This window comes from Agelaius tricolor, unplaced genomic scaffold (assembly GCF_023055355.1).
Source record: "Agelaius tricolor isolate 1412-34295 unplaced genomic scaffold, bAgeTri1.0.p SCAF_8, whole genome shotgun sequence".
Classification (NCBI taxonomy): Eukaryota; Metazoa; Chordata; class Aves; order Passeriformes; family Icteridae; genus Agelaius; species Agelaius tricolor.
Window position 1 is genome coordinate 23,356,911 of NW_027269268.1, and position 23,121 is coordinate 23,380,031.

Sequence of the window (23,121 nt, forward strand, 5' to 3'; positions counted from 1 at the left end):
TATATATCAGGCAAAAGAATTTGCTGATGACTCTGCACAGGGGCTTGTAACAGAAGGGAGCCAGTGCCCTGAGCTAAAGTGCCTTTGCCAGTGAGATAAGTCCCACTGAAGAAAAATCACTGCCACTGAAGAGCTGCTCAGATCCCCTCAGCAAGCTCAGATCCGGCTGCATTGCCCCACAAACCATTTTGAATGACTTTATGATGTCATTAATAGAGTTTTGAAGGCTGACATGCATTCTTGGTTGGTTTAGGTGCTGCAGTTCCAAATAAATCCTTCCCTGGCTTCTCCCGGCCTCTCTCCAAAGTAACATCCTTAATGTAAACCAGTCTTGGTCCTTAAGTGGAAATGTGTTTTATCTCAGCAGTTTAGTGCAAACAGGCTTGAGTTATCTTTAGTGAGAAGAGAAGGCTCCTGCTTCTCCTACTGTGGTTTCTTCCTTACAGTTTGTCTCACTTCATTCCTTCATGTACCAGAGAGCGCTTTGGTATTCAAGGGTATTTGTCTTGTTTTTTCTCACCCTTCACAAAAGCTGTCCTCTGCTTAACATGCACATTTTTTCCTTCAGAGCCATTTTCCTCAGTAGGCTCTCTGAGCTGGCCAGCAGCCAAACAGTAGGGTGAGCTGCATGAAAAAGCCTTGATCATTGACAGGCTGTCTTACAATTTCTTTCTTGTATTCAAGATACAGATGGATGTTATTAGAAAGGTTTTTACTTCGAATGTGCACGGCTTGTCCACATGGCTGAGATTAGTGCTCAATGCTCATATAATGCTTTTTATCCTCAGAAGGACTTTACAAGCTCCAGCCCTCAAAACACCCCCACAAGGTAGGTGCCCAAGTTTTGTTATGTGTGTTATAACAAGGAGGGACACATGTTAGTAACTTGTTCAAAGATGTATAGCACAGTGAGCATTGTAAAGGAAGGAATTATTTACACTTTCCTAATGTTCTTCTGTGATGTGTTCCTAGGAAAATAATAAGTTAAAAGACTTCACCATGGCAACATGCCTTCCCCCATGAAAGAAGCGATTAGTGACATCAAAAATTAAAATGTATCTCAGGTTATAGTACTACTAGATAAAAATGCAGCATTTCTAAAATTTATGAGGCCAAATATGCTACTGCACTAAGCTTCAATTAATACAGGAGAACTGGAGCCCACAGGGATTGTCAAAGAAACTCAAATTTGATAGAAGATTTGGAGCACTTGCCTCAAACCATACTTCAAAACAGAGGGAAATGATTATAGGAAGAATGATGAAAAATGCCTTCTCAGTTGAAAGGACAGTGCAGGATTATTTTTTTCCTCTGCTTTGACTGCATGATTATAATTAAAACAGTTCCAATAACCTGAACAGTCCCAATATGAACTCCTTTTCACAGAAAATTCTTGTAATATTGTAGCTCATCTTAGTGAGGAGGCTGAAATAAGCTGTAGCAGCAAAAGATATCTTTATAATTATGTATTTGCACTGAGCTTCTACTGGCATGAGTGTGCTGACATGCTTTACCTTGCACAGACAAGCCAGTGGAAGTCCCCAGTGTTGACCAGCACAGGTAACCTGGCCAGGACCACTCTGGGATGTGGTTTCTAAACTAAGTGGGCAAGACCTCGAAGGCTGTCTGACAATCATCATTTAAGGTCTTTGTAACCTCAGTGGGCCTTAGGGCCTGCAGAGGTAGCTGGAAAATTTTGCTTGGAAAACAGCAGCCCACTTGGCCCTATGAGGAATAGTTGCTAAGGCTGTGAGATGGTGAGGCTCTTCTGAATAAACCAGCAGGGGCTGCCTGGGGGAGTCCACAGGCACAAGGATTTGCTCCACAGACAGACACCCACCTTATGCTTTCTGGGTAAACAGATTGCAAATAGCCTGTCTAGCCAAGCCCTGCAGAGGGAAAAGCTTGATAGGCTAAAGCAAGTGTATATTTTAATTCTGTTCCCTCTGGCCTATCTTTGGGAAGCATTGCTTTCTTTCAGGTTATTGGGGTTTTTTCACAGAGTGAATACCTGCATGGTTGTGCCAATAGAATGAAGGACTCTGCAGCATCTCAGGAAAGATGTTGAGTGTAACTGAACTCTCTGGTGTGTCCCGTAGGACTGCACTGCATGGTTGGTGCTGCTACAGTAGGGTGAAGGGTTGGAATGGTATAAACTGCTATATATGCTTTTTTAACCCCAAAAAAGTTTCTTTTTTATTTTTTTCCAGAATACTTTGATATTCCATCTTATCTCCCTCTTGTTTCTCTGAGAAAGGTATCTGGCCCTACAAAGTACTCTGGAGAAAAGGGAAAAGTGGGTAATTTTCTGGTTTTATGACTGCTATACAGTGTTTCAGGTAAATTCAGGGAAATGATGGGCACATAAATTAGTGAAATTTTTCTTAAGGGAAATTACAAGTGGAACAAGTTATCACATTTTTATGGTTCCTACATCCTTAGCCTTTAATGCCAGCTACCTGATTTCACTTTATAATTGTGCAAGTGAGTGCATCTAGGACAATTAAGTCTTTTCAGTTGCTTTCAAAAGAGTTGCAAATGCCTGCTAGAAGATGGAGATACCTTATGATTTAACCTTAATCATTTGGGTTGAGATTAAGAGATACTTTTTCAGGGCCATGACTTACCTGTATAGTTTTGAAGAAAAGACATACATGTGCTTATCCTGTGAAGTATTTTAATGAATAGCCCAAAGCTATACATAGCTTTGGATATCTTCAGTACTTTACTTTTTGCTTTCAAGCAAAAATACCTTTTCTTTTTAGACCAAATTCAAATGAACTGATTAGCTGTAGCTTTATTGATGGTTTAAAAAAAAGGTATTTTTGCTTGAAAGGCCCCTCTTTGCACTTTGAAGGTCTGTTATATGTGGTTTTAATCAATTGTATTTATATTGACCAGGAGTATCAACCCACTATCAGGGTCAGAGATTTACATATAAGGTGAGAGGGACCCTCCCTGAGAGTATATTAGTGATGAGTGTGGGTTGAGGATTACAGGTACTTCAAATAAAACTTCAGAAAGTCTATTTGAAAATAAACAAAGTATCCAGGTAAAAACTTGACTTCTGGAGCATTGAGAATATTTTTGTAACACAAGGGACCAAGAGAGATTAATTAAAGCTGAAATTTTCTCCTGTGCTTCAACTCCTCTGCTCCCTAGCAAGAGGAATCTAAGCTCATACCTGAATGCAGTACTAATGCAAAGGCTCGAGGCAACATTGTCAGCTACTCACATCAAGGGAATGAAGTTGCACAGCTCACTTCCACCTGAGAGGAGAACTGTTTGAACAGTTTGTGCGTCGCTAACGAGACACAGATGTTGCCATTGGGCAAACAGGGGCAGGATTGTTTTGTTGTTCGTCATGCAGCTCTGCCCAGGGCACAGCTGAGTGCACCTTGGAGAGGTGGCTCTCTCTGGGGGCTTCAAGCAGAGCATTATTTTCCTGAGCTGGAGACCATCCTCTGCAGCAGCACTGTGAGAACTCCTTAAAAGCCCAGCAGGGATCAGAGACAGGGAGAAGGTGCTTAGCTGCTTAAAACTAGCAGGATTTTGTTGGTCTCATTGAAATACAGGGGCTTTAATCAGTTGAGGACCTGGGCTGTAAAACAAAGATATGCTGAACAGGAGAATGATCCAGCCCAGCTCTTCTCCCACCGAAGAATCTGCTTCCTCGTGTGAATGCTGCTTGTGCACAAACAAGAGCACGTGGTGGATGCCAATCTCCACCCTCCACTTTATTTGCAGGAGGGTACTTATGAAGTATTTCAAGACTTCCTTATCCCAAAGACTAAATACACAGGACTGTCTCCATTCCAGCCAGCTTGAGTTGAAGGAAGAGGGATAAAATTTAAATATGGATAGCAGGAGTGTGGCTACAGTGGCAGTGCACAGGGCTCTCGTCATGCCAGTCAGGTGCCAGCATATGTCAGTAGTCTTGTAAGTGGCCAACTAAAAAAAAAAAAAAAAAAAGGAAAATTCTTGGCAAATAGCTTTCTCCAACAAAATCTTTGAGAGTTCCTGTATTTTTCAAAAGTTGCATGTTCCAGAGAGTCATCTATTTGCCACAAAGCGTTAATCTCAACTACCTCTTTCTGTCCAATTACTTCCCACATGTCAGTTTCCCTTCCTGACCTAGAAAACTTATTTACAAGATATACTTGGTCGGCTACAGATCTTCATCTGCAACTTCCCTCTGCTACTTGCTGTGCTAAGCACAGCAACAAAGACAGAGGCTTTATCTTCTTATTTTAATTTGTTTTTCTAGAAAGGGAAAATGAAACAGGCAGTGTGTTCCCATGTTCTTCCGCACGAGAAGGCAATGGTGCATGTTCTCAGCACAAATCAGTTGTTGCAGAAGTAGGAAGATAGTGTTTATCACAGCTAGCTGCTGAATGTTTAAGGAGTATTACGAGTATCTGTTACATAAATGAAACAAATAACAAAATTAACATAAAAACCCTGAGGGAAAGTGATAAGTTGTTGCTATCTGTCTTAGATCCAAGAAACACAGGGAATACGTTGTGTAAACTTCTACCTCAGAGCTAGTGACTGCTGAAGAGTGCAGTACTGCTTGTTTTTGTCTGGTCCTTCATGTCTCTGTTTTTGTGTTACTGGAGGATTTCTTGTGTTACTGGAGGACAACTGAATTTTATCCTTGAGTTTATCATTATGCATTTGTACAGAAGCTGAAGGTTGCAGTGGAAGTAGGGATCTCTTTGTATTAAGTACATTACAAAAGGAAAGGAATAGAAAGTCTTAATTTTCACTGCTGACATTAACAGAGACTGTAGAATCTACAAAACAGATTTGGTCATAATAGTGTTTTGAACCTGAAGTCTGTAATTTTTTTATGATCTGTCTGCAAAGAATATTCTTTGAATACAGGTTCAGTGAGGAGCTCTGCACACACAAGGTGTGCATATTTTCATTAAATTGTCCAGAATGATCAAAACAATTTCACAATAAGCTTAGATCACCTTGGTAGCTTAACTCAGTGTCCATTTACCTGGAATATGCTTTCTTTGGACAGAGTAAAACTGGATTTTAAAACTCTTTTATTCCAGTTATTGGATGGTTTCTTCCTGGAAGAATAGATGGAACACAAATCAATGGAGTCTGGTATCACTAATTTGTAAGTAACAAAAACACCAACTTTTATAGAACTCACTGAACTTAAAGCTGATTCTATCCATTTAAATTGGTACCTAGTACTTGTCACATTATGATATAGGTGTGAATATGCTTTGCCAGGATATGTATGCACAGCAGAGAAACATTCACTTAAGTACACACCCACACATCCCCATATGCTTTGAACAGATCTAAATGGTGACTGAAGGATGAAGGAGGCTGAGCCACATAAACAGTATCTACAATGACTATTAATTTCAAGGCAAAGCAATAATTCATAAAGGTTGTTAGGAAGCAATGTAAATGCAAATGCTCTTCTAATAAGTGCTGGCAGTATTATGTTGGAACGTGTTTGTGATTCACCACAGTGTGTTAAGCAGGGAGGAGTGTGGATGATTTCTGTGGAAGATGGTGACAAGAGCAAAGAGGTGAAAACTGACAGGAATGTGGTGTTTGGGGACTTGGTCCAAGGAATAGCTCTAGCATGGGCTGACTTAGCAGTGCAGTAAGTGCTTGGTGCTGGAGCGAGGACGGGCAATATCTGGAATAATTAATCAATAATTCATTATGGAAAAATGCTACCAGCTGTAAAATTAATTTGTAGAATAATGCCCTCCAGTAATGCCATAAGTTATAAATATATTCATATTTTTTTAAACAGCTAGTACAAGCTGAAGACAAATGCTTCAATAATATATAATATATAATTAATATATAATATATAATATATAATATATAATATATAATATATAATATATAATATATAATATATAATATATAATATATCTGACTTTAGAAAAATGAAAAGGTTTCTGATGGCAGCCAGTGAAAATTAGGCAATTAGTATAGAACCCTAGTACTGAAAACAGAGCACTGAGAGCAAAAGGTCTTAATAACAATGTTAACAACATTTTTTTCTCATATAAATATTTTATATTCTGGTGCAGGAATAAAGTTCCTATGTTTTTCATTTTCCTAGCAGAGCTTTACATGTTTTATTTATCATTCTGCATGATCTATTAGGTAACTTTATCATTGAGTGTTTTATGAAAAGCAGTATTGTTGGATAATAATGATCATCTGGCTATCTATCATTAATATGTATGAATGAAATTTTTTTAAAGACTTGGCCAGCTTTGAATAAATAGTAATCCCATCTATATTTGACTTTTAGACAATTTCTACTTTTGATTCTTTCACATAATCATGTAATATTTGGGTTGTAGAAACTTCAAAAGATTATTTTAAATAATGCAATTATAGTTATTTCAGAAAGAGTAAACTTGTGCTTTCTCTTAGGAAATATATTGGTCTAGTGTAAAATAATGAAATGTAAGTTTGGGCTTTAATTTGTTCAGTAATTTAAATTTCAAAGGCAATGAGTTAGAAGGAAATATTTTTTCCTTATTTGAGATGTCGTTTACTGAAATACATTTTTTGAAATACACGTGACACCAAATATATAGTTCATGAAACTGTTATGATATACATTCAACAGCTGAAATGGTTCCTATGTGTATCCTGCCTATGTTAGTTGATGGATGACTATTTGGAAAGGAATGGAGTGCATTTTTTAACCTATACATTATTCAGAAAGTGTCATCTATCTAAAACAACATTGGCTTTAGTCTCTCTGATACTTTTGCCACTGTGTAGCAGGTGCAATTTGAGACCCACACAGAGACCTCTCCACACTGGCAGCCTGTCCCAGAGCACACCAGGAGTGAAGCACTGACTTATTGCTGTGTGCTTCGTACAGTGCCACCGAACCAACCTCTTCCACCACACATCCTCATGTGCAAAAGATGCAATCTCACTGTCTCTCTGTGGTTCATTTTCTGTTAAAAAAAACCTCAAAATGCTGCTGCTACTGTTACTAGAAACAGCGCTTTGCTGTGCTTCTTTATATCTCAGGAGTTTAGTTGCTGGTTTGGTGTCTCTTTTCACAGAAGGAGAAGCTGGGGCAGATGTTGACATGAGATCTGGAGCACACCTTCCCATACCAGGATAGAAGACCTCCCATCACCACTTTTACTCCTGAGGGATGAGGGGCAGACCTGTACCGTGGTCACAAGCACAGAGAAAGTTTGTGTAGATGTTCCAGAGCTTCAGAAACACACGCTTGACCTTCCAGAGTTGCTGCTGATTTGTTCAGTGCTCACACAGTGTGCAGCACAGGCCTCCTGGGTGCTGCTGCTGCAGCACAGCCACCTTTCCTTTTGTTTGGGCACCTTTATCAGTACAGCTGAAGGGAGCACTGTGTGGACTGTGAATTCCTCTCCAAGATCATGTAAATACTTGGACAATACATGCTGTTTCTCTAGTATTAATCTAACTAGCTAAAGCTGGTTTGCATACATCTGCAGCTAAAGCAGAAGTTTAATGATAAATATTCCCAAATGTAGCTATGCAAATAGTGGCAAATTCTGAATAAATATCTGAAATGCATTATAGCAGTCAAAAATTCTTCAGTTTTTCCTTCAAGAAAAAAACAAAGAATGATTTTTCCTTTATGGTACAGGCCACATTCTCTTTTGTAACCTTTAGAATTTCATACATCTTATGAGTATAAAAGGATCATAAAACCTGCAGTAAACATTCAAGGATTATTTTACTATGGTCTGTGTTAGCTTTCTATCTATCAGAGATGCAGAGTGGTTGTTCCATATTGCGCCCATACATAAGCGATTACTGTATGACAAATATCCACAATGACAGGGGATGTTATGTAAAAAATTAACAGAAAAAGCCACCCAAACAAACAGACAAACAAACATGCAAACAAGCAAACTCCCATGCCCTTCATCATAATGCAAAAGGTACTAAAAACTGGAATTGCAAGTGGTAGTAATCCCAGCCATGTATAAGTCCCAAAAGGTGAGAGTCATTCTTGGAAATGGTGCCACCCTAAAGAGAGAGCATAGAGGCTAATCTTACTTGAAGGATAAGATCACCTCCCCTTTGTAGTGGTTTTACTTGTATGTAAAATAATTAATCTTTGACTTAAAATCTGACAAAATTGGCTTCTGCTCAGTCCAGAGGGGATGGCTACTGTTCTCAAGGTCAGCTCTGGAGGGGTTCACCAGGCCAATACCTCTGTTCCCCTATAACTGTCTACCTCCACTAATAGTTATGGAAGTATCTTTTTATGGTTGCCAAGAAGGTGCCAGGAAAGATCTGGGAAGGAGAGGGGTAATCCTGAGGGCTGGGGTTTAACTGCATGAATCTGCTGCAGCTGCCATGCCATCTCCAGGAGGTAGATGGAAACAAGTACCTACCCAAGAAATGGGAGAAAGGAGCATTCCTGGGCTTATAACCATATAGACTGTATGTAACTTGCTAAACTCCCTCCAAGTGGCAATCTTTTATTTTTTACCAAGACAGACTGGTGCATCTCTAGCAAACCAAGCATTTAACTGTGGGTGACTAACTACAGGTGTAATGAATTGAAACAAATGTGGCTAAGCCAAGTGCAAGCTTTTTGAAGTATATCTTCTTAAAAATGAGGTTTAGCAAATGAACAAAATGCTCCCAGAACTGCAGAATTTGTTTTCTTAGCATTTTAGTAGCTGTTTGACCTGACCATTTCAAATTACCTCTTGAAAGAAATGGACATATTCAGGAGGGGAGATACCCTGTATTCCTAAGGCAAAATGCTTCTATAAAATAATATAGCTATTACTTATAGCTAGCCAAAAAGATATTATGCTGAGCTGTCATATTTTGTGTTGCAGCCTTTTCATACTGTTGAAATATCAACATCATATGTACTGTGCATCTACAGTTAACTCTTGGTCTCCTGGTGTAAGATGAGTAGGAAACCTGTGTAATGTATTAACATGACCAGGAAAACACCCCTCTTCCCTTCCCAAAAAAACCCACTCCACTGTAAATTAGCATAAGACTAGATAACACCTGAAGAGTATTACCTAACCTGAAGAGTAACCAATAAGCAAAATGAATGGCATGTCCTGGTATATATGTGTATTTTAAATCACACTGATTTTTTGTTGAAGCTGGAAAACAGGAAGAGAGTGAGACTAAGAGAAAATGTAAGTTGCAAGAACATTTGATACCGTAAATTATGTTTTGTTGGATACTTGTAGTGAAAAATGGGGGTTTCTGGAGATAATTGCATGTTTTCTCAAGTAATAACTGTCCTTACTCTGAATCTTGATGATTATTTACTGATTTATTGTTGGGGTTTTTTTTTTCCATTCAGAAATAACTAGACTGATTTCAGCAAGAGAAAAAGCCCAGCATAAAGGACATGCTAGTATCTGCCATGGAGGATATGAATAATCAGAAGTATTTGCATTATACAAATATGTTGCTTACAGACACTAAAAAAGGTGTTAACACAACACATCCTTAAATATTATCGAGACATTGTTGAGTATATTTGTACATAGTTCTCTATGTACAATTCTCTTCTTTCATTCATTCCCATTTATAACAATTCATGTAGAGTGTCATAGGCCTTTGACACAGATCTATAACCACTGAGATTTGTGACACTGATCAGAATACAATGAGAGCCCTGAAATCCCATTCTCTGATGTGAAACATCCCTATGAATCACAGGTATTGTGCTACCAGACAGCACAGCAAAAAATTAACCAGAGCAAAACACTTGACTTGGTGCTGTTACAGCTAATAGGTCTGAAATGAAAGATAATTGCATATTAAAATAGAGTGGGTAGCTCTGTTTTGATGTAGAGATATAAAGATGTCAGGCAAGCTAGGCTGCAGCAGCAGGGAATGGGTGCCCTGAAGTGATTGAGGAGTGAAGCCCAAGAGAGCATTCCTCACATTCCTGTGGCACTCCTCCTATACATATGCCCCCAAAAAAAGGGAATTCCAGCACTCCGGATTGGTAAACTGAGCTTCAGAAAAGCTGGCACTTTTCTATAGCTGCAGGCTTGATTCATTTGAAGGAATTATTATCATCTCTGGATGATGAACACAAGGCATATTTAAACTGTTATTTTTTTAGGGCAAAGGACATGGCATTTCCAATCTGTTACTAAAAAAAAAAAAAAAAAGAAAATTAAAAATCCCCCACAAGGACTTATAGTAAGCACCAATAAGCAAGATGTAGGGAATGTGGAGCACTCCCTAGTATTTTCCCATGATCTACCCAGAATAATTGGTATTACTGCAAAAATATTTTGCTGACACATCTGAGTAGGATTAGCCCAAAGAGCTATCCTTGTTAATGAGCCATATCTAGAAACTGAGTAGGTTTAGTAGATTACTGTCTGAAGACACAGCATTTTTGAGAGCCACTTATGTCTAAAAGTGTAACATATTTTCTCCTGGGACTACTAGCAGTGTATGCTTTGTAAGGAAAAGATGGTTATCCCTGGGAAATTTCACAAATGAAAAGAATCAAATAAAGATGACACTACCTTACTTGGAATTGAAATGTGACTTCTAGTGACTGGGAATTAAGCAGATTTATTAGTGTTGACATTATTTACATTGCGTGATCCGTATCAGCGAAGGGTACACATCACTTGTGAAAGCAAATACATTAATAGTATTACCCTGCCGCTAATGGCACGCTAATAATACTGCCATGCTTCGCGTTTGTCAGGCTGCTGCTGAGACGTGCTCGGTGTCGTGGTAAACAAAGAAAATCAGCCATGTTGCGAGACCCTTTATTCTTAAAAAACTAAAGTTCACGTGAGGAGCATCCGCCTCTAAATAACCCCCAGAACAGTGATAAATTAACGATTTCACACCCCTCCCTCCCTCGTTTTTACCCCATATAGCAATGACAGAGGGGACAGCCGGCTGATACGGATTACTTTGGAGAAGCGTGACAACAGGTGGCCTCCCCGAAGTCACTAGACTCGGCAGATCAAGTCTTTATTTATTTATTTATTTATTTATTTTTGGCGTCCAGCTTGCCCATTGCTGGTATCGGTGACCAGGGAGCACCGCGATGATGCGCGTCCCTGGGGACCATGGCGGCGGCCGCTCGCACTTCTTTTTGGTGTTTAAACCGGGCAAGGCCGCGTTCCCAGGGGGAGGATGCTGAGGCACCGCCGCCGGAGGGGACCCCGCCGGCCGCGACCCCCGGCGACCCGCCCCCCTCCCTCCTTCCCTCCCTGCTCCGGCCCGCCCCGGCCCGCCCCCCGCCGCTCCGCCTCCCCGAGCCGGCAACTTCCCCGTCGCCGAGGCGGGCGCGGAGCCCCCCATCAGCCCGGATGGGAGGAGGAGGAAGAGGAGGGAGGAGGCGACGCCGACGCTGCTGCCCGAGGGGATGCGGCGGAGCGGGCCGGCGGGAGGCGTAGAGCCGGCTCGAGAGGGAGCGCCGAGCCCTTGTCGCCGCCGCCGCCGCCGCTGCCACCGGCGGGGCTCGGCCGCCGCCTGCAGCAGCTCCGGGCGGCGGCGCTGCTGAGCCCGCGCTGCCTGCGCGCCGCCGCCGCCTCCCCGCTCGCTGCTCGCCCCGCGCTCCGGCCGCGCAGCGCCAGGCCGCGGCCGCCCTCCCCCAGCGCCTCCCGGGCGGCGGCGGGAGGCAGCCGGGGCGCGATGGCGTCCTACGTGGATAACAGCTTCCGCCAGGCGGTGATGAAGAACCCGGCGGAGCGGAGCCCCCAGGTGAGCGCCCCTCGCCCCGGACCCCGCGGCTCCCGCGCAGCCCCGGCCGGGGCAGCCCCGAGCCCCGCGGGCAGGGCTGAGCCCCTGCCAGCCCCCGCCGCACTCCCCAGCGCTGAATGCCCGGCCGGCAGCTCCCGGGAAGGGAAGGCGCGCATTAACGCGACAACTTTCCTCCTGCTCCCTAATTTTGGGGGAAGGAGAGGGAGAAACGCCAGCTGGGTTTGTTTTGAGGGTTGCTTCCGGTAAAAAGAAAATGAACTTAGAGTATAATTTTTCGGTGGTGTGCTTTTTCTTTTTTCCCTTTATTTTTTTTATTTTTTTTATTTTTTTTTTTTTTTTTACTCCCTCTGTGTGTGTGTTTTGTTATTGCCCCGGAGTACGGGTGCCTCAGGATTTGAATTCAGTCCCTACTTTTACATAGCTGGCTGGAGCTGGCAGCGCTGTTTCATAATGTAGGGGCTGAGGTCAGTGGTATTCTTGGCAAGTCCTTGCTCTCCAAAGTAGGGTGAAATCCTTACACAATGGCACCAGGCAGGAATTTTTTAGATACCTGCGCCGTGCTCCTGGAGCCCTCTTTATCAGAGGAGTGTGTGAGTCGAAGCCGTTTGTAAGCGTAGTTGCGCTTAGAGAGGCTGAGAAAGGTTAAGCTGGGGAGTGGAGTGCGTACAGAAACATTTTGACTTAACATGACCTGAAAAACAACCAAAGTGAATGAGTTCCTTCTGCTCCCGAACGGTTGCTGCAGTGGCTGTTGCTGCCAACTGTCTAAAGACTAATAAGCTTTACACTGATCCCCACATCAAGCCGCGGTTCAATAGCTAATGATACAAGGAGTTACTTTGCTTAGAGTTGTAATGCCATCTGTCCTATTTTCTAAAGGCTTGTCCTGCTCTCTGAGCAGTCCCTGTATTCGGGTTTTGGGGAAGAGATGCTGTTACTGATTGTTTTGGCAGGCGTCTGACTGGCTGGTGATGATTTTAAATTGGGGCAAAGAGGAAACCTTGACTTTTGCTCAGCACCCATAAGTCATTCCTCCTACTATAGATACGTCATTGTGGTAATGTTATTTTTATCCCCTTCTTCATGGAATATGTGTCAGAAAATAAAACTTCTCATGGAAAAACATACTGACTGCATAGGCATCATATGTGGCATGCCTTTTTGGCAACTCTTTTTTTTTTCTTTTATATAAAAAAGGAAACTGCTTCTGGAACATGTTTTTGTAGTGCTAAACTTGTTTCTCTGTCCTTGTTTGACCTTTTCCAAATGTCTGTTTGCCTTCAGTGCTGGACCCAGCCCTTCAGTGTGTTGTGAAAGCTGAAGGAGGCCGAGTGCTCTGTCCTGGAGAAGACACTCTCTGCAAACTTGCAGCGAGGTCACTTGAATTGGTAGAGACATAGCTTGCAGCTGGGGGGTGCCTACAGGCAGTGTCCAGCCTCGGGACATGGTTATGGAAGCATTTGGGGTGCTCAGGAGGAGAGATGCAGGCAGATGCTCAGAAAGCACTGGGTCAGGCCGTGGGGCCAGCAGGCTGGGCTTGGGGGATGATGCTTTCCCTGTGGTATGGTCTGTGCCATGTGAACCACTAAACTTTCTCGTGTCCTTGCCAATTGGCCTTGCTGTCTAGAAGGGATAATAAGGAAGCACAAAAAGGCAGAAAGTAAGAAATGACGCAGTGAAGAATCCAGCCTGAGTGCAGGGATAAAGCCCAGTGAAGGGCACGGAGCAGAGAGCTAAATTGGGAACACCAGGGCTGCATTAGTGCTGTGAAACTTCCCGAATCAGCACGCTGGCAGCCTGCTGTGGCAATCACCACAGGAAAAGAAACCCACCCTTAAATCCATGAAATTGACACTGGCCCAAAATAATCCACAGACAAGACCAAGTATGTGGGAAATCTAATGTGTTCTTAGCACTGGAAATACTTGAAAGTGGTGGTGCTCTCCTGTTGCTGCTGGGGAGACTGGGCTTGCAGCAGAAAACTTGGTTGGTGTTTTGTAAGTGGTCCATGTTGAATTGTGTGTATTAATTTTCTGCTCTTGGTTCTCTGTTTGATTTTATTTTACAACAGTATTGGAATTTGAAAGAAATATGCTTATGCACATCATCTTTCATCATTATGTAAAAAGGAAAAAAAATACATAGAAAAATACAAAGACCTTGTTTTTCCTTCTTCCCTTAAAGTAACTTATTGTTTCTTTACTTGTATTTTCCTGTCCTTGCTATGCTATCTCTAAAAGATAGCTACTTAATTTTGACTTTTGGAAGTCATGAGGCTTTTTTAAAGTCAAGGGAGGGTTGAAAAGAGAAAATATATTTATCATATTCGTGTCAGTGCAGGAAATAGCAAGAGAAGTATGTTAGTAGCATATTTGCTTCTTGCTTATGTTAACAAACTCTTTGGGGCTCAGCTTCTCCCAAACCATGATGAGGTAAATATCTGTTTGACATTACAATTCACCCTGGACTGTCAGGGTGCAAATTTGGCACCATGCCTTCACTGCAGGCTCAGAGGACAGGAGTGACAGAATGATAGCCAGTATGCACAACTTTGAGAAGTAGGTCTGATAAACATTGTTGGGCAAAGCAAACTTCACTTGGCTTGAACTTTTGTAGTGCAAAAGTATCTTGGTAATTTTGGATTGAACTGATTTTTTTTTTTTCCTTGAGATAAACAGTGTATTCTGCAATTGCTTTTGTAAATTTGTAACTTTATATCTCTTTGGTATATCCTCCTTTACAGAGTGTTCCTGACTTTTGTGAATCACAACTAATATTCTGTTGGCTAAAGAAAATGAGAAATAAAAGAAAAGGATATATATGTGGCCTGTACTTTAACATGCCTGTTGTGTACCTCTTCTCTTTAATTGATGTATTAAACTATTCATTTTCTCTTTGAAGACGTGAACTAGGAAGTTAATTTAACTACTTTGGGGAATCTAACTTTTAAATGTTCATAAATTACAAATGGTTTTATGCCCTTGAGCTGTGAGTAATCGAGATCTAGTTTTTTTCTCTCCTGACGTCCTTTTGCATGGACTGTTATAGCTTTAAGTCTTTACAAAACAAATTCTTTTTGGCATCATAGGTCATTTCAGAAAGCATGCAGTTTGATACTGGTGTAGCTTGGTTGAAAAAATAGGGCTGCTTTTGTTTTCAAACAAGAGAAGCTGAACCCTAATCTTTCTTTATCCTGACAACTCATTTGCATGGCATGGTATGTGAATAGCTGGTTGCTTCAGAAACTCTGCATACTGTTCACTGTTTTCATGCCATGTGGTGATGTCTGCAGGAAGAAATTTTTTGAATGTGTGCCTTATATATGTTAGATGCCTAAGGTTTGCTTCTGGAAACTGCTGGTGTGCTACATGAAGGCAGTTCAGCACAGCAGTAACGAGGAGCAGGGATGTAACAGCATCGCACCAGCTCTTCAGGGCGGAGGGGAGAACTGTACAGTAGCCCTTAGTTTGATACTAATGAGTCATTTAATGTCAGAAGACATCTAAACAGGATGCTGTTGTAAAGCAGATACTCCCTTCTCGAACACTTGAGAGGAAAAATAGTTTAATTATAGGATGTACCTATGCTTTTTCCAAATAAACTTTCAGCTTGTTCCCGAGTTGTGTTATTTTTATACTTGTAACCAGTGATAGCATGATTGTGTGCAATCTTCAGATAAGCCAGAAATGAACATTTCCTTCTTGCTACAGTGATCTCTTAAAAAAAATACAAGGCTGTGTATTTTAATGGGATCAGAAGAACTAAGCGTTTTATATGTGAGTCTAGCAAAAGAATATTGAGTCTTTAAATTCAGGCTGATTATGTGTCTGTATATCAAATACACTAGAAGACTAAAATGATCTTCTTCAAAAGAGTTTATTTGGGATTTCTTTCCTTTGAAAAACAAAAATGTTTTGCAGCTTGAGTTGTGCTTTCAGATTTTCTTCACTGTCAGCATGCTACTGTGTTGCCGTATTTTTGAGGTGAGCATTTACAGAGGAGGATAACCCCTGTTATCAGGCTGCTAACAGCACTATAATGCTGACAACTGATTCTGTTGCTAAACTCTCCTGCTGGTTCTTGGAAGCCCTGAGAAATGAAGGGCTGTGGCAGCTGATGCCTGGTGTTTGGCCGTATTGCATTGACATAGTGGTCTTTCCATAATGCATCTCAGGGCTTTGTTAAGTGGTTATTCAGGAGCAGCCTTACTTTGCAAGGTTGGACATTCTGTTTCTTTCTGGGGAGCCCATTTGGCCAACAAAATGAGATTCCTAACTGTGCTTTCCCATGGTGGTGGTCAGGCTTTCTGCTGACTGCAGTGACTAACTCTGAAGTGGGGTCATGAGCCTGTTATGTTTTGTGTTAACATTGGGACCATCGTTAGTAACACAGCTTAATGAAGAAAGGTTGTTGCTGGTTCTTGATCTGGGCTCCTTTCTTGCTTAGCAGCGGGCTTCAAGTAGAATTGCCACCATAAAATCAGCTGTAAGGGTAGCTGGTCTGAACTAAAAAAACCCAACAAACCTCTAGATGCTGTAGAGTTTTGGAAGCTTGTTCAAAATGGTTAACATACCCTGAATGTGTCTGAAAAACTGTAGGTTAAGTGATATCTTGTGGTGGCTCTTGGGCTGTAAGTAGGGGAGGTGAATACAGATGAAACAAGTTACTGTAGGCTCATGTATGTAGAGACCTTTAACCATGGGGATTTTTCCTGCTGTGTTTCAGCACTTAACTGGCAGCATAAAAACCAAAACTACTATTGGGAAAAAGTGAGACCTTTACCTGACAAGGCAAACAATCTATTTGTTTAGTACAGAAATAATATCAGAGAATGTATTTTGGAAGTAAGTGTATGTTTTTTTTTCTCTTAATGTTTTTCTCAAGCTAGTATTACTATGCAGCATTATTTCATGCCCAACAAACTTACTTGTATGAATATATCTTTTTGTGGCTGATAAGTAAAGCTGAAAATCCTTGCATAGCTCAGATTTTCTTGTGAACTCTTTAATCTCAGTCTGTCGAAACAGCCCTGGAATGTTTGATTCTGAACTTGCAGTGTCAATTTTCATGTCATTTTCAAAACTAAGAGTATGTACTGCAATGGGCTGCTTAGTATCGTGTTTGTTTTGAAAGATTATGCTTATTTCCCAGTCTTTCTAATGGGGGGGTGTGTGTGTGTGTATTTTCCCATAGCCATTCATATCTTCATGGCCAAGAGCTTTGAGGATGGCAGGAGTATTGATTGACTTTTTAATTTCTTTTGCAGTAGTTCTGCCCTGTCATAGGGCTAGTACTTTGTGCGTGAATAAATTTCCATATCTTTTCATGATACGAGTTTTGCCAACACTTGCAAAGAGCTTGGTATGATCAGGAAGCCTTCAGCTGCAGCATAGAAATATGAGTGGAAGCCTTATCCTACACACTTGTGTGCTTTCTCATTGCATCAGAAGATTGCAGCTTGGTTGGCTGTACGTATCCGAGCCGGTTTGAAACTGGGAAAGTGAGGGTTTAACTGCAGCGCCGATAAGCTCTGTGTAATTTCCTACTTGATTAATTATCTGTTTGGTAGAGTTTGCTTTTGATTTCTGCCCTGCAGTGGCTGAAGAAGTGTTTGCCCTGGGTTTGGGCTGAGTATCTTCCTGTGAGCATGTTTTTTTCAGCCTTTGTGGACACAGTCTCTTTCCTGCACTTAAAAACTGGGAGCTTTTCCGTGGCATTCTTGCCTAGGAAATGTACTGAAGTGAGCAGTGCTGGGCCAAAAGCCCAGGGATCTTCTACTCAGTCCAAGCTTGTTTTGTCCACTTGCTTCCTGAGGTGCTGTTCAGACATCAGAGCACGTGTCTGTACCCTCTGTGATGCCAAAGGACCAGGATGCTCCCACCCATCCTCACCCACCCCACTGGTGCGGGGTGTAGCCAGTGGTGCTGCAGGAAAAGCTTTGGTGGAGGAGGATTATGGTAAAGCAAGACTGCTTGCTGTGGATAGGCTTGCTCTTCTGCCAAAACTAGTAATGAGCAAAATCCTCTGCTGGGCCTCTGAGACCAAAAGGACTGAAAGCTTTCATGTCTTGGGTGTAAAAGTGTAGGTCAGCAAAAGTAAAGGACATAGACGCATTTTCCCAAGATCATGTTTTTCTTTAGTAGGAGGTTGGAGTCTCCTGTGGATTATCTGTTTATTCATGGAGAACCCTTGGTACCTGAGGGGAAAAAAAAAAGATGATTTAAGTGTAACTTCTAAAGATGATTCATTTATTTTGCACTTATTACACTATCCCTTAGCTAAGGTTTTTTTGATGAGTTATTGTTTCTTGACATCCATTGTTTTAAAAAGGCTGTATGCGTAAAAGTTTTTAAAAGTCTATGCTTATGCAAATTACTGAGTAGTAACTGCTAGCAATAGCTATTCATTCTGTTGAACTACTGATCTGATTTTAATATTTTTTTCTCTAAATCAGAATGTTGCTACTTAATCTGTTAGCATGTTTCAAGAATGACTATATGTACACTGAACAGTCATTGAAAGAACTTTGACTTCCTTATTGAGGTTTTTTTGTATCCTCATGAGAAAATATATTTTGGCTTGTGTTTTGGGAACTTTCCCACAGTAGGAGATCTAATTTTTGCAAGGTATTGTTTGGGAATTCAAAAGGAGCACTGGCAGAAAGATAGCTCTACAAAGATGCTTTGTGAGGGGCAGCTGAGCCTGCGCGCCTTGTTTGCTGCAGCCAGTGTTGCAGATTTAATTTGCTGGGTATATTTTGCATGAAGGGGTGTATTTGAATTAGTCTCAAAGTGGAAGTGGTGCTCTGCTTCCCTTTTTCTGAAGTTGGTGAAGTTGACCACTTTTCTTGAAAAGGGAGAGAGAGGAGCCCTACTGCAGTGCTTTTCTTACAGCTTTGTTTGCAGTTAAAATTAGCTATTTGTTCTCTCTGGGTATCTCTGTTACGCCCATAGAGCTGTAGATGTGTTTCTTTGTGTGTGTCTGTCTTGTCTGACCTGAGTAAGAGTGATTAAATATTTGATTTAGAGCAGTTCTAAGGAATTCTAGTCAACAGTAAAGGTCAGCATGTATATCATTACCTGAGCAAAACACTAAAGGAATTGAAAAAAAAATAAATTAAAATATTTAAATGCTTTTAGAGGGGGGAAAAAGGCATCAGTTTGCTTTTCAGCACTGATATAAATTAAAGGAATATTCTGATATTAATATTTCTGTGGACAGCATGATTTTCCTATTTTTCTCTTATTTGTGTGTATTCTGATAAACATGAACAACACAATGAAACAGCATCTGGTTTCAGTGTAAATTACCTGGGAATGTGTATTAAGTTTCATGGAAGACACATTCGTGGAGCATGCCTGTTGTTGACTGTCTTTACCAGGCTGTTTGTTTCTGTTTGCTTGCTTTTTGTATGTCTTGAAGTTAAAATAAACTTCGCTTAATAAAAATATTTATTATGTAGTCTTTTTGGATTTCTAAACAGGAGAGTGTTTCCTGTTACCCATGGATTGTTTGCTTAGTAGTTTGTTGTTTTGTTTTTTAGTTTATATTTGCAGTTCTTTATTGTTAGGGATACTAGTCTCCCATTTTACTTTGCTTTTACTGCAGTAGGGAAAAAAATATTGATGTAGCCTTTTCTATCTGAAATTAGCCATTCGCACTTTTTGCCCTGTTACGCAAAAAATAACTCAAAACTTAGAGGGGTGAGAAAGAATGTTACAGAAATGTGGTTTGTAAGCAGTTGATGGGAAAACAAGGCTCTACCACCAATATCTGCTTGAGGTTTGACTTGCTGAAACCAAAGGCTGAATCTTTTGTGGTGCATTGTATTTCTTTAGCGGCAGAGCTAGTTGTAGTGGGTTGATGCTGGATGGATGCCAGGCACCCACCAAAGCTGCTCACTCACTTTGTTTTCCATGCTGACGTTCTCTGCTGCCTCATTCCTGCCCATCCAGCTGTTTGTGAGGCTGCAAAAAACACAGGATAAGTGATGCAATCTTGTTAGCTGATGGAAGAAAAGGACCTTACTTTTGAGAGGTTGTGTAGTAGGGTTTTTGCTTTCTAAAATTTAAGTGACTCAGTCTGGTTTAGATTGTGGCTTCAAATGTTTGTGTTGGTGCAGCTGAAGCTGTGAAGACCTATGATACAAGAGATTGAAAAGAAATGCTTATGGTTGTGTGTAGGAACCTCTGAAATACCTTAACCTCTCCCAGAGAGTATATGGTGCTCCATTTTCAAACACTGTTTATAAGTATAAAAAAAAGTAAACTGGATGTAATGTTATGACATTATTTATTCTTGATGAATTTCCTAAAATGAGAATTTTCTTTAACTTAAGAGGCACCTTTGCATTCACTGAATTGGGTGAGGGAGATGCTAAGGCTCAGAGCTTGGGTTTTTTTTTGTATTGTTATACTGAATCTTGTCTGTATTTACAGAATATATATACAGTATAATGTATATACTGAATCTTATCTGTATTGGTTTGTTGTATAGTATTTGAAAATTGTGTGCTTGTGGGCTCTCTTCCTGGGGGCAAAACAAAGAAGACAATTTTGTTGGCATGCAATTTAAAAGGCGTATACACATTTTTCCATTTGGTATGTTAAATCTATTGGGACGTACCTAAAATATGTACCCTCCATTGTTTTTGTTTTGACTTTGAGGTAAGTGCTTCATCTTGTCAGGAAACCATTCCCTTGCCCGCCCAGAACGTTTCCTCAAAATACATGACCTTGCAGAAATCAGTCACACATTGCATTATGTGAGTAGCCAGCACTCGTTTGAATGGTTCTGCAGAGTTTTGCTGTTTGTTAAAAGATGTGTCAGAATACACAGCATACATGGTAGTAAATATTTAGATGCATTTTGAACTGAGAGAGAGAGGCTTGTCTGTGCAGTATTACAGACTTCTTTTGTCCCTTGCCAGTGGTGCTGTGAGTGTTCAAAGTGAATTCTCTCATCAGTGCTGTAAGACAGGCAGGTGCTGCCAGAACACAACATCCCATTGCTGACTTCTATTTGTGCAGTAGCTCAGGCAGTTTTTGAAGGTGCCATAGCTACAGTAACAAAAAAAGATGGACTTTGGTTTAAATAGTTACATCAATATTTCAAAGTTCTGGCATTTTATTGTGTTCGTGTATGATGGTGCTTTATGTTGAAATAGCTTTGAACTTTATCTATTACCTGCAAAATTAAAATGTATTTGTTCTTATATCTGTTCTTATGCTGTTGTAGTTGTTCTTATATCTGGATCCCTACCCGTGGTCTTTACCTTTTGTGCCTCCAATTCCCCTTTCCATCCTGCTGCAGGGGAAGGGAAGGGGAGAGTGAGTAAGCACCATGTGCTTTGGAATGTTTCCGTAAGAGCACTAAATTGGGGAGTACTGTTCCTAAACCACAGCGGGAGTTCTCTCTGTGGAATTCTTCTTCAACTCTGGAGGAACCGCATCTCCAAAAAGAGTCAAAAACTGGAAATAAACAGCAGGTTCTGGATGCTGCTGAAGCAGAATGTGTGCAAAGGTGTGTAACGTGGTTGGGCTTTAATCCCAGTTGCTAAATTCATAACAAGATGCCGAAAGCTGAAGTGCTGTAGTTGATCATGACACATTTGTTGATTTCGTGTTGAGGAACCAGCAGTTTCACCAGTGAAGGCAGTAAGCGACCCGTCGATTGAAATTATATTAAGAAAAACAATAAATGGGAGTGTAGTTCATAGATGATACTCTGAGTATGAAACAAGAAAATAAGATTTTACACTGGTTCATGATGTTCAGGTGGTATCTCTCTCTAAACTCGATTGGTGCAGTAACTAAGTAGCTTGAATGTGTTCACTGCTGAGGAGCTGGTGAGCAGGTGATAAACACTCCCAGTGAGAAAGTTTTCACTCTGAGTTACAGGAAAGTAGTTGTGAGGGTCTCAGTCTGAGCTGCATTTTGTGTTCTCCGTTGATCCTATGGTATGCATGGCTGCATAGTGCACCAGATTTGTTGGGGGTCTTCAATGGATTTGTTACAAATTTGAACAAAGCACAAAAGGTCAGATCTCTGTGTGCATGGCCTGCAGTGGTCTGATCTGGAGACTGAAGCATTTCACGTGTGCCATGGATATGGAAACACGAGGGGCTCCGCCAGCTACATGCTGACCGGGAGCTGGCGCTTGCTGGAATGAGGGTAATTGAGTTTCTCTCCTTGCCATGGCTTCTCCCTTAGTGCTGAAAGCTGCTAATTAGCACCAATGCCTTGTTTTAATTCAAGATGACTTCGTTGGAAGATGCCAACTCCTTGGTCGTAGGCCACTCAACAACTATCAGATGGCAGCACAATTCCAGCTCAGCTGTTAAAAATGGCTTGAGGTAACAGTGCCAAGGGAAGGGTGAGAGTTTTTTTAGCTCTGTTGTAGGTGTTTGCCAAGGTGGAACAGAGGAGGATATTCCATATCTGCTGTATTTTAGACAGCCATTTATTTTGGTGCTATTAGCTTGTATTTTACCAGGCTGAGTATTGACAGATAGCTGGTCTCCACTTGTCCTAAATCCTCTTTAAGAGTCTTGTTCAACTCTTCAATTTAAGATGACTTTTAGGGGAATATCACTTCTGTAGTTGAAAAAGTTCTAGACTACAGGATATTGCTGGAAAACGTGATCGATGCAATGCATGGCACAAAGGGGTAGAAATGCTCTGTTAGCTTTGAAAAACAGTTCTAAGAATGCAAAACAAAGAAAATTGAGTTTCAGGATAGGATACTTCATTTTGAAGTAGGTTTCTGAATGCCCAGGCAAATTATGAGTCCTTCTCCCTTCTTGTAGTCATTCTTTGTACCTAGGCTTGTGCTATGGTTTAACCTCTGGCTTATTAATTTGATGTCCTGTAGTTTCTCCCTTTCTAAACCCCTATTGTAGTGCTTTTTGAATTTTGTGCCTTAGTCATTACTTCAGGTGAGCACTTAGAGAAGGGTGATTTGGCTAATAATTTATTTCACATTTATTTATTTCTGAGTGGGAAAGAAACTCTCCTTTATTTATAAATTGCAATACAGTGTACCTCATACAGGTTATTTTTCACTTCTGAAATAAAATATACAAATACTTCGAGTTTGTCATCATCGGAATTGTCATATGTCAGATTTCTACCTTTACCAGGTTTGATAAGCAAACATTGCTATTTAACGTCTAATGTTCTTATGTGAATGAATATTTTATGTGAATTTGAAAGTGAAGAGAAAATAATGGCACTTTCTTACAATCCATCTTGGCTTTGATAGTAAACGAACATTTAGCCATGACGAAAGTAACGTGGTTTATGGTGACACGACCTGCATAAATCCAGTTGGATTTGCTGTTGACATTGGCCCATGTTCCAGCAGGCGAGTTGCCTTACA

The 23,121-nt window shown here is 40.9% G+C and overlaps 1 protein-coding gene and 1 long non-coding RNA gene across 8 annotated transcripts in view; both read left to right on the forward strand.

Moving 5' to 3' along the window:
• The first annotated feature begins 538 nt into the window (after positions 1-538).
• On the forward strand, positions 539-10,480 carry LOC139592309 (uncharacterized). Its single transcript, XR_011679957.1, has 3 exons — positions 539-829; positions 5,067-5,134; positions 7,083-10,480. It is a non-coding gene; the product is annotated as an uncharacterized lncRNA (long non-coding RNA).
• A 799-nt stretch (positions 10,481-11,279) lies between these two features.
• The window catches only part of RAPGEF2 (Rap guanine nucleotide exchange factor 2), a 184,654-nt gene continuing 172,812 nt past the window's right edge, over positions 11,280-23,121 (forward strand). For 5 of the 7 annotated variants that reach the window (XM_071431967.1, XM_071431969.1, XM_071431972.1 and 2 more), the window contains exon 1: positions 11,281-11,742. In XM_071431967.1, the coding sequence (XP_071288068.1) occupies positions 11,674-11,742 (69 nt within the window). In that variant the 5' untranslated portion in view covers positions 11,281-11,673. Of the gene's footprint in view, positions 11,743-23,121 lie in introns of all 7 variants that reach the window. The other 2 variants (XM_071431977.1, XM_071431970.1) reach the window with 2 other exon arrangements.